This window comes from Salminus brasiliensis, chromosome 23 (genome assembly GCF_030463535.1).
Source record: "Salminus brasiliensis chromosome 23, fSalBra1.hap2, whole genome shotgun sequence".
Lineage (NCBI taxonomy): Eukaryota > Metazoa > Chordata > Actinopteri > Characiformes > Bryconidae > Salminus > Salminus brasiliensis.
The window spans coordinates 13016931-13032251 of NC_132900.1; the positions used below are offsets into that span (position 1 = coordinate 13016931).

A 15321-nucleotide genomic window follows, 5' to 3' on the forward strand; every position below is an offset into this window, starting at 1 on the left:
CTGCACACCACCTGAGTGGATTTGAAATGAATAAATCAAGATGTGACGGAAGAGTTTAAGAACAATGCTGCATTAACGGTTTAGGAATTGCAGCCATCATTAAGTTGCCCCTATATGTTCAGAGGTTTAAAAGTAATTTGACAAACTTCCATCCATCCCTCCATCCACTTTTTTTATCTGCTTCTTCCTAGTCAGGGAAGCGCTGGGTCTGGATTTTAGAAGGAATCATTGGGCGCAAGGCAGGAATACCCCCTGGACAGGGCCCCAGTCCATCACGGGGTATAACACACACATCCATTCCCTCACACTTTCATACCTAGGGGCAATTTAGCATGGCCAATTCACAGACCATGTGTGTTTTTGGGGGGCAGGACTGGTGGAACTCCCACGGACATAGGGAGAACACATAAAACTCCACACAGACAGACAGCAACTGGAATTTGAATGAATGCAAGTCCTTTACAGTTAATGGCTGCATGAAGTCTGGAGCCCATGGACATGCTGCTTGCTTGTGGGTCTTTCTGTCTTCAGTAAGAATTTCATCATCATTCTGTTTCTTTACCCTAAAAAGCTCTTAGTTTGCTTTTATGGCATGTTTTGGATCACTATCCATCTGCACTGTAGACCGTCACCCCTTTATTATTGCATACTTTCTCTGAATCAGGGCAGAAATTCAGAAATCAGAATTCATCCGGCTATTTCAATTAGCAGCCATTAGTATCAATACTTACCAGTGACCTAATTCCTTAGCAACCATACATCCCCATGCAATAACAGTCCCTCCACCATGTTTGACAGGTGATGGTGGTATTACTTCAGCTCATGAACCTCCCCGTTCTTCTCCATAAACAAATTTATCTTGGGCATCTTGGAATGACCAATCTGGCCTTTCTGTTACCAGTGGTCTGTATCTTTAAGTAAACCTTGTGTGTTTACATTAATGGTCATCTCTTTTTTTTTAGACTTTGACAATGATTCACCTACCTCCTCAAGAGCATTCTTGACTTGACTAGATGTTGTGAAAGTGTTTCTGCAAATTATGCATTGTCTGTTTTAGTTGTCCTCTATGATTCGAGGATAGTGGGTTTGCTGAGCTTGCCAGTGCAGTGATTCTTTCAAAAATGAACCATATTATTTTTTTTTTTTTTTTCCAGTGTAATGATTGCCACCTCTACTTGCATTAGTACTTTTTTGTGGCCACATACTGAGAGAAAGTTCACCTAAAGTCTTGAAAAGCTAGCAAATGCACATTCGGAACTTGGAATGAACTCTAGGCCTTTTGTCTCCTTAGTCTGTCAGGGATTAATGAGGGAGCAGACCACATCTGGCCATGAAACTGCTTATCAGTCAATTGTACAATTTAGTTTTGAGCCGGGGAAAATGACATTGTTTAGTCAAACCCCTTGAATTAAAGATGAAAATCTACATTTCAATCACATGTCGATTACCTTATTTCAGATCCACTGACGTGGTGTATAAAGACAAAGTGACAAAGATTGACTCACTATACAAACATTTCTGCACTGACCGTGGAAACGTTCTGGCTTTCACTCTAGTTTACTTTTGGCTCCATACGTTCATTTTTCAGGCTGATTTTGAAACAGTACCCCAACTTTCACTAAGGTTTCTCTGTACACTGTTAAAAGTATAAGATTCTCAAGTAACTTTTGGGGGTTCTTCAGTTTCAGAAACTGTGAATGAACCTCTTAGGGTGCATTAAGTACCTTCAAGCTAAGTTTTTTTTTTAGAAGAAAAAGATTTCTTGAAGGACCTCAAGAGGATCCTCCACAGTTTCAAATAGAAGGACCTCCAAAAGGTCCTCGAAGATCTTATACTTTTAACAGCGTACTTTTACACTCCTGATGCAGACAAAGCAAAGGGACTTTCTGACAGCAGGTTTCTCTTAACATTTACTTGTAATGAAGTCCAAACCCAAGCTTAGGTCTGTGTCCCCTGGACCAAACAGGTTTGAAAACTGGCCAACCCTCTCCCCTCCCTGATATTGTTTTTCATTATAATACTCTTACCAGGCCTAAAGGCACTCTGTTGTCCTGCTTTCTCGCAACTCTGATTGGTTCCTGTGGGGCAGGTATACCCGGGATGTAGCGGCATACACTACACTCAGAGTTCAGTGTGTATTAATATCTGTATGAATCCAACTTATTCATTCCCCCTGGACCACAGCAGAGATGCGCCTCTTGGAGACATTGTGCTTTTCCTTCCTAGTGGTTTCACTGACTGAGGTAATTATTCATGGCTAATATGAGTATGATAGATAGCATGAGACACACTTTACTCTAGCATTATGTAACTGGAAGTCTAGCCATGTAATATAAGACTAATATCAAACTTTCTTGTTTGTCTTGTATTTGAACTGTTCTCAGGTACAACAGGCTCAAGCAAGTAAGTTAGCTCACCTTTTTGGACATATGTTGGACATTGAAAAAGAACATTGAACTAGTTGATACATGTATTAAACCACTGGACACGTTTAAAGCATACAGCCCTAGACTAAATGACCTACCATTTATCAGCCCATGGTCAGGGTCTGTCTCCTGAAATGGCCTCAGCTCACTCTCTTGTTTTCACTCCACAGACTGTGACATTACGTCCATCACCTCGCCTTCAGCTTCAAACCTGAACATAAAATGGACAAGTTTTCCCGGAGCCACCAACTACTTCATGGACTTAAGGGTCGTGAATTCGAGCAGTGTGACCCCCGTCGTGTTGGAGTTCACTGCGTCCACGACCGAGAAACTGGTGCAAGGATTACGACCCGGGAGCCTCTACCAAGTCACCCTTAAAGTCTACCAGTTTTATTATGTGATGTGCATCAGCTCCAGGATAGCGCTGACAGGTGGGCATTCTCCTCAGGACCAAAGCCAGCGGATAAACCTGTGGTAGACGGTAACTCTGTCGTTTCCCCTCTTCCGTAGTTCCCGCAGTCTCGCAGATAACGTATTCCAGGGCCATCTCGAGTACGGCCGTAGGTTTTCAGTGGTCCGGCGTCGCGGGAGCGGACAGCTACGTGTTGGTGGTGGAGGGGACGTTTCACGCCGAGTACCACAACCTCACCTTCTCCTCCCTCAGCGGGGAAATGACCGGCCTCCAGCCGGCCAAAAGCTACAGCTGCTATGTGTACTCCTCCAACGCTGCCGGGCTGGGCGCTAAAAGCTCTGTGAAAACGGTTAACACATGTAAGTCGTGTAAACATGCCTTTAAAGTAGCCTTTAAAATGTTCCAGTGGGGTTTCAGCAAATTACAGCTCCCTGAAACCCGTTTTGCTTGAGAATTTATTTTTTATATAAGATATACTAGTACAAGCTTTAGCTGGCTACATCCCCTAGGCTTCCACGGGGCAGGAGGGGACAGAAGGAGAAGACAGACATAGCTAGCTATATATGTAGAAAGAGACAATATAGCTTTTATACAATGGCAGTATTTTCCAGCACTCGTGGTATTATTACCAATTCATGATAAAATCTGGTGAAGAACAGAAAGCATGTAATCCTAGAACTCCCCAGGGACTATTTTACTGCTCCGCGCTCCTTGTTGGGGGTAGTGATGTGTTTCGAGCTGTCTGGTAGGGCCAGAAATGCTAGAACATTTATTTGACTTAATTCGTTGGTGAATCTGTTAAAATATGAAATATTCATAATTTATATGTAATTTATAAGTAGATAATGTGATAACAATTTTTAAGGTTGCTGTTCAAAAGCATTTTAAAACCAAAGCTAAACTTGTGGAAGCATAAGATGTCATTTTTGCACTGTAAGTGATAGAGATAATAAAAGGATTTACAGGAATTCTGTTATTTTTACAATGTAAAATACTTTAGTATAACTAGTATGATATTGCAGTAAGTATAAGGCTGGTTGAAAGCCTATAGAGTATTTTTTAGTAGTATACAGTTTGCCATTACTAAGATCAGACCTGCAACGGTAGGTGGCTTGTCACTATATTACCACCATACCATATTACACTTTTGTAAGTCGCTCTGGATAAGAGCATCTGCTAAATGCCTTAAATGTAAATGTAAAAATTTTCACGTTTATGGGAAAATCACAGATCGCACACATATTGTGTATTGAACATGACATATCAGGGCACACTCTCCTAATAAAAAGCCTAAAATATTATATTAAATTAATTTATTACTGGGTTTTGGGTGCAACCTCCAACCAGGCTGCTAGCTGACATCCGGAACGTACCTATTAATGGGTAATATCATTAGGATGCCTTGATATAGGAATTGTGGGCCGCTATTCTATATGTTTCATGGATGTAAACTTTCTAAATTTGAGAAATTGAGATGATGTATGCAGGGGTGCTGTCAGGGATTTTGGGCCCCATTAAAAGATATTACACTGGGCCAAACAACTCTTAACGATTCTCCCAAAACACTCAATACGTCTTTTAGTGCCCCTGTCAGTCACAGGCCCTTAGAATTGTCCTAACTCCGCTTCCAACCCCAATACATCACCCCTGTATATATGTCTAGACATTAGAAAAGAAAATTTACGTCTTATGTCTTAGATCTGAGGGTGGCTGGTTTAAATCCAGGGTCATGCTGCTTGCCATCAGCCGCCAGAGCGCAAGAGAGCACAGTTGGCTTTGCTCTCTCAGGGGTGGGTTGGTGGCACCTTTTACCCCTCATCACTCCTAGTCTGATGTTGGTCAGCACAGGCGTCTGTTAGCTAAAGTATCTGAGTTAAGGAGCGGCGTCTTCATCCGAGCACACTGGCTACCTAGTGATTCTGCATCAGCGTCAGTTCGTTAAGAGGCAGTTGCTGTCTTCACATATTGGAGGAGACATGTGCTAGTCTTCACCCTCTTAGTTATGATGGCATTGCTAGTGATAGGGGGAGATCACATGAACAGGAATTGGGTAATTGGTCTTCCAAATGGGGTAAAATCTGAAATAAATGATAAAAAAGAATATCATGGTATATTATAGTTATTAAACATTGCTTCCGCTTATGTGATATATAAGGGCAATCCAAGGTCTCATGTATGTATATTTATTTATTTGTTTATTCATGTGTGTGTGGTTGTGTGTGTGTGTACTCTCACTCACTTCTCTGTTGCTCTGCAGTGGTCCCGCCACCAGGTGTCGTGAATGTGACAACGATCAGCAACAACGCAGCTCGTGCCACTTGGTCCAGCGTCTCCGGCGTGGTGCTCTACCAGGTGTCATTGACAGAGAATAACCGGTCAGGAATTGCTCCTCTTGCTTGGAATACCTCTGCTACTGCGCTGAATCTAGCTAACCTCAAACCATGTTCAAGCTACACGATAGGCGTCTCATGCATGAATATGTTTCTGCAACCTGGGGAGCCATCCACTGTCATCTACACCACCAATCGTAAGTATGAGTTGTGTGGTTCTATTAACACTGCAAAGCCACAAAATCACTGTTATGGTAGTGTAAGTAAATGTACATTGGTGGTAAATATCATGTCATGCTCACTAATAAAAAATAAAATTTTTTTGACAATTCTTTTCTGCTCCAACAGCTATTGCTTCGGTGACATCCATATCTGCGGACTACAGCTGTAGTAATGCCATGGCAACTTTAAGCTGGGACTCTGTGCCTGGCGCTAGGTCATACCGTGCAGTGGCCACTGCCAGGAATGGTACGTCTCTGTCGTGCACCTCTAATGGCACGTCCTGCCAGATTGCCGCACTTGGATGTGGTGAGCTCTACACTGTACACATCACCAGCATCGCTGACTGCGAGAGCATCTCCAACATCAGCTACACCTTTGAGACAGGTGAGGACAATACACGAGTCTCAGAGTCTCAGCAGGTTTAATGTACGACAGTTGCTTGATTGAAAATGTTTCTTTAGGTAATGATTTAGTAGATCCTGAATCTTAAATATCAACAATGGTTTATTTTGGTGTGCTGCCGGGTAACTTTGCAGAATACTCTAAATCTGACTGGATGAAGTATTCACACAGCAGTGGAATACTGACAATACTGACAATACAGTTACAGTGCATTGGTTCGGTTTGTGAAGAAGAAATTCAGGGTCGTTGAACGTTCATTGAACAGCATTATAAATATATGCCTTTTTTATTTGTTTATATGCCTTATAACATTTACACTTCTATTTTAAAGTCTTCTCCTATATGTATCCCTTTGTTCCTCCACCTCTTTATTTCACTTTCTCATTTTTTCACCCAGTGCTTTTAAAACTAAAACACTCTTGAGGTCATCCGCCCACAACCATTCAAAAGTAGGCTTTTTTCTCACAAACATTGTTTGCTGGTTACTGGAGCCTAATGACTGTTGTGTCATGTCTTCTGAGAAGGTAGCACTGATACAGTCCTGAGGGCTAATGGCAGAAAAGTCACTCATGGTGTAGGATGAGCTGTTCCAATCCTAGCAAGAGGAACACACCCAGACTTCATTGTACAGGAGGAGACAGGCTCAGGATAAGATGAGCTGAAGATGAGTCTCAGTAGTCAACAAGGCTGATGTGTTGAAACTAAAATATCGCCTTCTCTCTCTTTCTCAACACCCTCCCCTGTCTCCTTCTTGCACACATGTAGCACCCTGTCCACCCCAGAACCCGGAGGTTTTCCATGAATGCTTAAGCAATGCGATCATATTGACATGGGCTCCAACCAACCACACGGCGTATTACATCGCCAAGTCTGTGGACAAGGAGGGAGTGGAGATTGAGTGTCTTACCTTGTACACGTCCTGCTACTTCACACAAACGGAATGTGGCCGCAGTTACAACTTCACCGTCAGCTCTGTGTACTCTGGTACTGAGAGCTGCAGCAGTGGGACCACCACACCAGTAACTGTTAAAACAGGTAAGAGCTCAGGTAACCCCTAACAGTTGGCAGAGGTAAAGGACAAGGTATCTGCTATTTGTCAGCACAGTTAACAGATCGGGGAACAGTTGACAGAGGGCACAGGTTAGAGACCAGGTTACTGCTAACATGTTACAGCCTGGGTAACTCAGTGGCTCCCAACTATTAGCAAATGTTAAGGATACTAGTTCAGTGGTGGGCGGCTACTGCTCGGTTTTGTGCTATACTGCTTTCAACTCACCTGAATCCAGCCCATGTTGCCCACCCCTGTACTAGATACTACTTGCAGCACAAGTGAGGACCTAGCTAATCATTTCAGAAGTGATCAGAAGTGTTCTATAGTTCAATCTATAGATCTATAAATATATAGATATCTATAGAATCTGTAAATTGTTGTTGGTCAGTTTTTTGATGACACTGCGGTTACCATACTTTGAGAACCACTGTCCAAAGCTATTATCCTACGCATTAGCCACTGGTAGTAAAAAAAAAAAAACACCTCTGCACTCTATCTTCCTGGCACTGACGTCAGATAATTGCATTTACTGACTACAAACCCTGCATTGTACAGGTCTGTCAAGCTACGAGTTTAACAATGCATGCTCAAAATGTCCAGTGTCTCATTACTCTCCTTTTGTAAAGCCCCCTAGGAAGAATCTGAATAAACCTCATCAAATAAATTGTCTGGGGAGACTGGAAGCATACTAGACAATTTTCCTACACTCTATTTATCATTTGAGCTTCATGTGTTACATTTTATTAACCTCGATTATCACCCCCTCCCAGCACCCTGTATACCCCAGAACGTTCGCACTTCATCAATGGACTGTCTATCAGACACATTGATCACCAGATGGGACCCGGCCCCTGGAGCCCTCAACTATGTGGTTCAGGCGCGCGGTAATCGTGACGACTTCTACAATTGCACTTCCGACGGCACAAGCTGTGCAATGACAAACGTGAAGTGTGGCCAGAGCCTGAGTGTGTGGATCACAGCCTCCAACGATGAGTGCACCACAGATATGCTGCTGGCAGAAGTGGCTGAAACAGGTGAGAGAGAGAGAGAGAGACAGTAAGTGATCTACTAAGAACTATGTGTATATGATCCGCATATTGTACTGAACTGTAGGCTTAGTGTATCATTAAACCTTTGGGACTGATGGGTACTGGTATCAGTATCCAGTTTCAAAATGCATTCAATAATTTTTTTATTTAGTTTTTTGTGTTAGTTTAAGCTCTCTATCTCTAGTCCAAGACTTGGACACAAGCATGGACAAAACACTGCTGCAAGCATCCTGTAATTATGTATACATTATATAATAGATGAAATATAGAATATGTGCTATAAATTGAAATGTTAAAATAAATGTGTGTATTTTGTAAAGTGTCACAAACCACATTAGCAGGTCCATCAGATTTTGTTTCTTGTTAAATCAGACTCTGGTTCCTTTTCACCCTTGTTGTGATTCGTTTGGATAGGTGTGAATTCAGTAATTGCACTTGGAGCCAGACAAAAACAACCACACTGAGACCCTTGATAAGAGGTAGTCTTGGTTTGGCCCAAACGAAACTGTTCATTTGCTGTGAGAACAAGATCTAAGCTTGATCCGACCCAACTATCAGGAGTACTGTTCAGGTTTGAGCTAACCAGCTTTGCCATTGCTCCATGTTAAATTGGACAGAAATATGCCCTAGTCCAGAACACAGGCCATTTTTCCTGTAATTGCTTTCTTGCTCCACCCCAGACAGGTCTGACCAATAATTGGAGAGAAGGTTCTCATGGTTTGTTGTGATGCATTTTGGTGCACAAACCAAGAGGAAAACGCTCCAAGTTTATAAACTCATTAACTGATTCAGACCAGAGCAAACGAACATAGGTGTGAAAGTGCCCTAAACAGACCTCTCCCTCTAACTTTCTCTTTCTCTCTCTTCAGTTCCTTGTGCTCCTCAGGAAATTTCTTTGACAGACACTTGTGGCTCCTTCTCGATCACTCTCAGCTGGCTAACCAGCAACAACGCCATCTTCTACACGGCCAAGGCTATCCTTCCCGACAGCTCGGTGCGCTCCTGTTACACCATGGACACTCAATGTGAGATCACAGGTCTGCAGTGTGGACAAACCTACGAGGCCTTCGTCATGTCAACCAACTTCATCTGCAATAGCACAGACAGCCAGCATATCACCGTACAGACTGGTGGGTTTATATTCTGGTATTTTAGAACCCATTCAGGGTTCTTACTCCTCCCTTTCTCAACTTTTGTCCATCCCCTCCTCTATCTTCTCTTTGTTGTCATGTAGCCCCGTGTGCTCCGGTGAGCGTACAGGCAGAGATGCACTGTCAGTTGAATACAGCTACAGTGCAATGGCAGGGCCAGCAGGCTGGGGGCTCGTACACTGCTCTGTTGGCGGATGGAGAAGGAGCAGTACTCAACTGCAGCACCAGCAGTAATAACTGCAGCGTTCCCAACCTGCGGTGTGGACACACCTACAACGTCACCGTCATGCAAAACGACACACAGTGCAACAGCCTGCCCTCCACAGCCATTCAGATGGAGTCAGGTTAAAACCAGACACATGCACACATATACACTATGCCTCTACTGATCCTCTATTCTGATCGAGATGTCTCTGTCTTTGTTGTATGTCTTGCATTCTGATTGCTCTTTCTCTGTCTGGCTCTCTCTCTCTCTCTTTCTCTCTTTTTCTGTTGTAGTCCCATGTGCCCCGCAGCAGGTGGTGGGTGTAGTGAACTGTTCATCAGGTGCAATGTCAGTGGGCTGGAACAGTTCGGTAGTGGGTGTGAACTATACCGCAATGGTGTGGTCTGGAGCAGGGAATCGAGTCTACTGTAACTCAACTGAAGCCCACTGCAGTGTGGGACAGCTGGACTGTGGCAAGGCCTATAACGTAGAGGTGCTGGCTGCTCGTGGGACTTGCCAGTCTCCCCCTAGTCAGCAGGTTACAGTGGAACAAGGTAAGGACACACACTCACGCTCAGTCATGTAAAAAAATTAGGACACCCCAGGAAAACCTTTTTATTTACTACTTAATGTGGCTAAAACTAGAATCAGGTGCAGCGCATTAGCTGCAGATGGTTAGAACATGGTAAGAGAGGATTTTGGTGGAGCCGGTCTTATTTAAACCTCAAACATTTAAGGTGCATTCCGATCACCCCAGTAGTTCCCTGTGAAGTGGACTACTCAGGGAATTTGGTCAATTTAGTGAGAGCCAAACAATTCAGTTTGGAGGGAATGGTTTATCACAACACAGAAAGCTGACAGTAAAATTTTCCTCAGGTACTGCATGTCTTAGGGTTTTAAAACAGGACACACTGTCTTTTACGTGAAGACATTACAGGGCATTGCGAATAAAGGGATCTAACCAACAAAAGTTTCTGTGATTAGTGTGTAGGGCATACATGGGCACTGTGGAATTGAAATGTAGCTGAAATGTTGCATGCCCTGAAAGGCTGAAATGGGGGGGCAAACTCAGAGGACTTTTGGGATGGAGTTCAGGGCAGCTTCGTGGTAGGAGTGTGAAGCCGATCACCACTTTGGTAAACCCATTTAAAGCACCAAAACAAAACTTCGTCCACAGGGTCAGAGTTTAGGGTCAGGGTATCTCTTCATGCAGTGCTCTTACACTATGTGTCACTATGAGAGAGCTGAGGTTGTTCTGAACATTTTAATATAAAACATGTGGTTGTTATCTTATATACGTTTATAAGTGCCTTTAAAGGAAATTATGCAAAAATGGAGAACATTTTCACTTGATTGTACACATAAATAAAAATAAATCTGAAGCATATAATCTGACAATGATTTGATTATCATTTTTACATTTTACATTTTGGATATTCATTTTATTTTTATATATTTTATCATTACTGTATTATATTATATGTGCTGTTGCACTGTTTTCTCAACTGCTATGGAATCATCTTCAGTACTGCAATACTGATCTTTCTGAACACGTGTAATAAAAGTTTAATTATATGAATTCTGTGAGGTCATTGCGTATATCCAAACATCCGAACCCACTGACACGCTCACAGTCAAACGTCTCTGTTGTCTCCTCAGTGCCATGTGTGCCCACCAATGTCTCAGTGTCTCGTGCATGTGGAATGAGTTCAGTGAGCATCACCTGGGCCCCCAGTGCCGGAGCTCAAACCTACATCGCCGTCGCCATAGATACCTACGGTCAAAGGTCACAGTGCGTCAGCATCGGCACCAGCTGCAGCATCGCTAACCTCACCTGTGGTCAAGTGTACAGCGTGGGCGTCATGGCAACCAACGACAACTGTAGTAGCCAACTAAGCCAGACAGTAGCTCTGTACACAGGTAAGCATATACACATGCAAATGCATTCAAATTGAATTTGGATTTCAAAAAATGTATTAAACATGCACATACATGGACAAAAGTATTGGGACACCTGCCCATTCATTGTTTCATCTGAAGAGTTTAGTGGAGTAACAGTCTCTATTGCTCAACTCATCCCAAAGTATTAGATCATTATAGAGAACACAATTCCACTGCTCAACAGCTCAACGCTGGGGGGCCTCTAAACCAGGCTTTAGGCGGGGTGCCAATAGGTTAATGTTTATCTGCCCCAGAGAGTCCTATTATATTGGCAGCACTTCTCTGCAGGGACTAGACACTCTGTGTGTAAGCATTTGCACATCTGTGTCAGCAGTGAGTACAACTTAAAGTAGCTGAAATCATTTATTAGAAGGGGTGTCCACAAACATTTGGACATCAGGTGTTGAAGAATGAGAATGTTGAAAAATGAGTGGAATTCGTCTTAAAGTTTGATAATTAGCCAGAGCATTAAATCAGGTGAAGTTGTGAAAGAGAGAAAGCCTCAGTTGCTGGTAGAGAAGTCAGAAGTGAGCCAAACGTATTCCTTTAAATCAGAAGTAAGACGAATTGTTTAAATAAATCTGTGTTTGAGAAGAAGCGACACCAAAAAGATCAATGCCTCATATTTACTTGATTCAAATGTGTTGTATTGTTTTCATATGAATGAAACCGTATTAAAGTAATTCAGTATTAAAACATTTTTGTGTTTCATTTTGCTAACTGTGAACAGTAAGTGTGTTGATGTAATATATTTCCTTATAAATGCTTAGTCTTAGCATATATTATTAGTAAACTAGTCCTTTTCTACCTTTCTTTTTTTCCTTTCTTTTCCTGCAGACCCCTGTGCCCCCACTAGTGTTTCCGGCCTGGTGAACTGCTCCTCTTCCACTGCCTCTCTACTGTGGGCTCCCAGCCCTAATACGCTCCGCTACATTGGCAGACTAGAGAGTAGCGGGGACGTGCGAACCTGTAACGTCAGCACTGCGGGTTGCCAGATTACCGGCCTACTCTGTGGTCAGCACTACAACTTTACTGTGTCTGCCACAGATGGGAGCTGTAGCACTCAGACTGTGCCCATACAGCTGGATACAGGTTTGTTTTATTACAGCATGTTGAAGTGTGACTTTTGCAAAGGTAAAAGTAAACTAAACAGTGCTGATGTGCTTAGCTATGAATAAAGAGTAGTTGGGTAGTAGGGTAGTAGGTTTTGTTCATTATCTGACAGTTTACTGTAAGTCTGACTGCATCCTATTGCCTTCAGAGCTTAAACACTAGATGTCAGACAAGAGGAATTGCCTGTAAATTATGTTTACCATTAATAATGTTTTTAAACAGATACAATTAGTTTTACTTTCTTTTTTACTGTTTATGTTATTACTGTATTATTTAGTGTTTTCTTACTCTAAAGTAATATGCAAGCAAAAACAGCTCTTATTGTTGAGCAAAATAGTTTAAAATAATGTCCTTAGGTGTCTAAAACCTCTGCACATATATACAATATATATATATATATATTCTTTTTACTGAACTGACTATATATTTTGTCTGTCAGCCCCCTGTGCCACGCAAAATGTGTCCACTACTCTTGCGTGTGACACTAACTCTCTGACTGTGAGCTGGAGCCCTGCCGCAATGTCTCAGAACTACATCGCCATCGCTGTGTGGAAAGGCAGCACTGCACTCTCCTGCAGCTCGCAAAACACCAGCTGCAGCATGCACGGCCTGCAGTGTGGCCAGCAGTACAACGTCACAGTAACTGCATCTAATGGTAACTGTAGTGGGCCGGCAAGTCCTGTGCAAACTATACAGACAGGTAAATGTGTGCACGGTAAGGTGTCAGTATGAAAAAGCATTGCTTGATATTAGTGTCACTATAGAATGTTTTATTGTACTTATTAGTAGTATTGTGGCATGATCCGATCAGCATTATGATAATCATTATACTGAAACTACTGTTTCTGACCAATCATCACCTCTTTGCCTTTAGCCCCCTGCGTCCCTCAGAACGTGACTGGCCACGTCACATGTGGATCAGGGTCCCTGGTGGCATCATGGGCTGCTGCCCCTGGCGCCAGCAGCTACCGTGCCATTGCATCAGCCTCTGGCCGGGACCCTCAGGTGTGTGTGACAGCCAACCTTTCGTGTGTGTTCAGCGGACTGCAGTGTGCCAGCCTGTATAGTATCAGTGTAGCGTCCCAAAGCGAGATCTGCAACAGCACCAGTAGTCTGGTCACCACCATCAGTACAGGTAATACATTTGCAGATATCACACAGCTGTACTACATCATATACACAATATGGACAAAAGTATTGGGACACATGGTTTTCATTTATTTCCCAAAAATGAGAGTATTGAAAAAGGGTTTATCCTGGAGCACCATCTTTTCAGAGAACCAAGTTCCATTGCTTCACAGCTCAATGCTCGGGGGGCTTTAAACCCCTCTAGCCCTAAACCTTCTTAGCAGCATATGAGAAGTTGTCATTTTTAAAAAAGATTTTCCTGCCTTGTAGGCCTTTTCTGGTCCGATAATCAAGTTACCCCATATGGTTCTGTGCAGCAGTGAATGTGTACAGTATAGCATATATTTAAACACAGTGATTCTTTCACATAGGCCCCTGCGACCCTCAGAATGTAACAGCCGTACTCCAGTGCAGCAGCAGCCTGGCCACAGTAATGTGGAATGCCAGCGAAGGTGCGAGCACATACACAGTGCTGGCACAAACAGATGGGGGGCAAACACTTGCTGCTTCCTGCTCCACCAGCAGCACTTCTTGTCAGCTGACTTCCCTGACATGCGGGAAGACGTTCAATATCACAGTGCTGGCAGGTGATGCAACCTGCAATACCACCTCCCAACCTAGTGCTGCAGTAGCCACAGGTAAACACACACACGCATGTGAATGCACAGTTAAATGTACACAGCACCTCTCAGCCTTGTACTGAAGTACGTGCTTACATTGTCCTCCAATGCCTTCCCTGTAGCTCCATGCCTTCCCATCATCCTCAACACATCTCTGGACTGTGCAACAAATGCAGCCCTGATATCATGGACTCCTGTCAACAATGCCATTCGCTACCTCCTCAATGGCATCTCTACGAATGGTCATGAGGTATCATGCGTCTCCACAAACTCCAGCTGTAGTTTGACTGAGCTAGAATGCGGCCAGACATACAGCGTGTTTGCTACTGCACGGGGGCAGCAGTGTGACAGCTCACCGAGCACCAGCGTAAACGTCATTACAGGTCTGTCCACAAGAAGGCACTGTTACACAATTTCAGTACACTCTGTAGCTTCTGTTAACTGTAACTGATCACATGCTGTACATATCCTGCTCCTACACCACCCCCTAAAACAATCATACCTACCTTATAACAAGTCATATTATTACTGTAATCAGTTGTACCCTGTAAATAACCTGATCCTCAACTCCACTGCTGTTAGGTGTTGCTGTTTTTTATTATTACATAAAATACTATAGTACCAGCTACTACTTAGAATGCATTTATTGAGTATTTTAGGTTGTTCTTTAGTGTATAAATTACATTTATGGTTTTACAAGCCTATGTACAACCCTGTTATTTTGCCTGTATAAAACAAGCTGATTTTCCTTAATCCCTTAACACACTAAAGCATAATACTATATTGCATATTATAAATACAGGGACTTCTGTACAAACTGGTGGGACTATTCTTTGGTAATAGAAGTTTGTAATAATACTTTTGGCTTTGCTCTGATTGACCTTACGTTAGGTTTATGTTAATGTGATGTGCCAGCCACGTAGCATAGCATAGTTTGTTCAAGCGTAAATTGTTCCAGTTTGTTTTCGAGGGAACGGACCTGGGAAAGAAAAGATGGTTAAAGCTGGGGTTAGATTTTAGAGGGTATAATACCCGCTCACATCCTTGGCTTTACACCATTTTCTCCCTAAGTGACAGTGCTTCACCACTTTTAGCTTTCTCTAGTGGGCTGGGTGTATTTACATTTTGGGGGTATAAATATAATGAGTCACAGTTTGACGCTTCTTTGTACCGAACTTTCATTATTCAGCTACGCCAAGATGAATACACATTTTCATTCTAGGGCAGCTTTGACTACTGAATAACCTTTAACCCAGTGAGTGGATGTAAGA

At 42.9% G+C, this 15321-nt stretch overlaps 1 protein-coding gene across 1 annotated transcript in view; it reads left to right on the forward strand.

Moving 5' to 3' along the window:
• Positions 1–2189: 2189 nt before the first annotated feature.
• Positions 2190–15321, forward strand: part of LOC140546217 (uncharacterized) — a 39484-nt gene continuing 26352 nt past the window's right edge. The window contains exons 1-17 of the mRNA XM_072669449.1: positions 2190–2243; positions 2385–2403; positions 2597–2857; positions 2937–3197; positions 5096–5365; positions 5517–5774; positions 6558–6827; positions 7614–7877; positions 8762–9022; positions 9127–9387; positions 9542–9802; positions 10908–11168; positions 12027–12281; positions 12742–13002; positions 13177–13437; positions 13802–14068; positions 14173–14433. Coding sequence (XP_072525550.1) covers positions 2190–2243; positions 2385–2403; positions 2597–2857; positions 2937–3197; positions 5096–5365; positions 5517–5774; positions 6558–6827; positions 7614–7877; positions 8762–9022; positions 9127–9387; positions 9542–9802; positions 10908–11168; positions 12027–12281; positions 12742–13002; positions 13177–13437; positions 13802–14068; positions 14173–14433 — 4006 coding nt within the window. The remainder of the gene's footprint in view (positions 2244–2384; positions 2404–2596; positions 2858–2936; positions 3198–5095; positions 5366–5516; positions 5775–6557; positions 6828–7613; positions 7878–8761; positions 9023–9126; positions 9388–9541; positions 9803–10907; positions 11169–12026; positions 12282–12741; positions 13003–13176; positions 13438–13801; positions 14069–14172; positions 14434–15321) is intronic.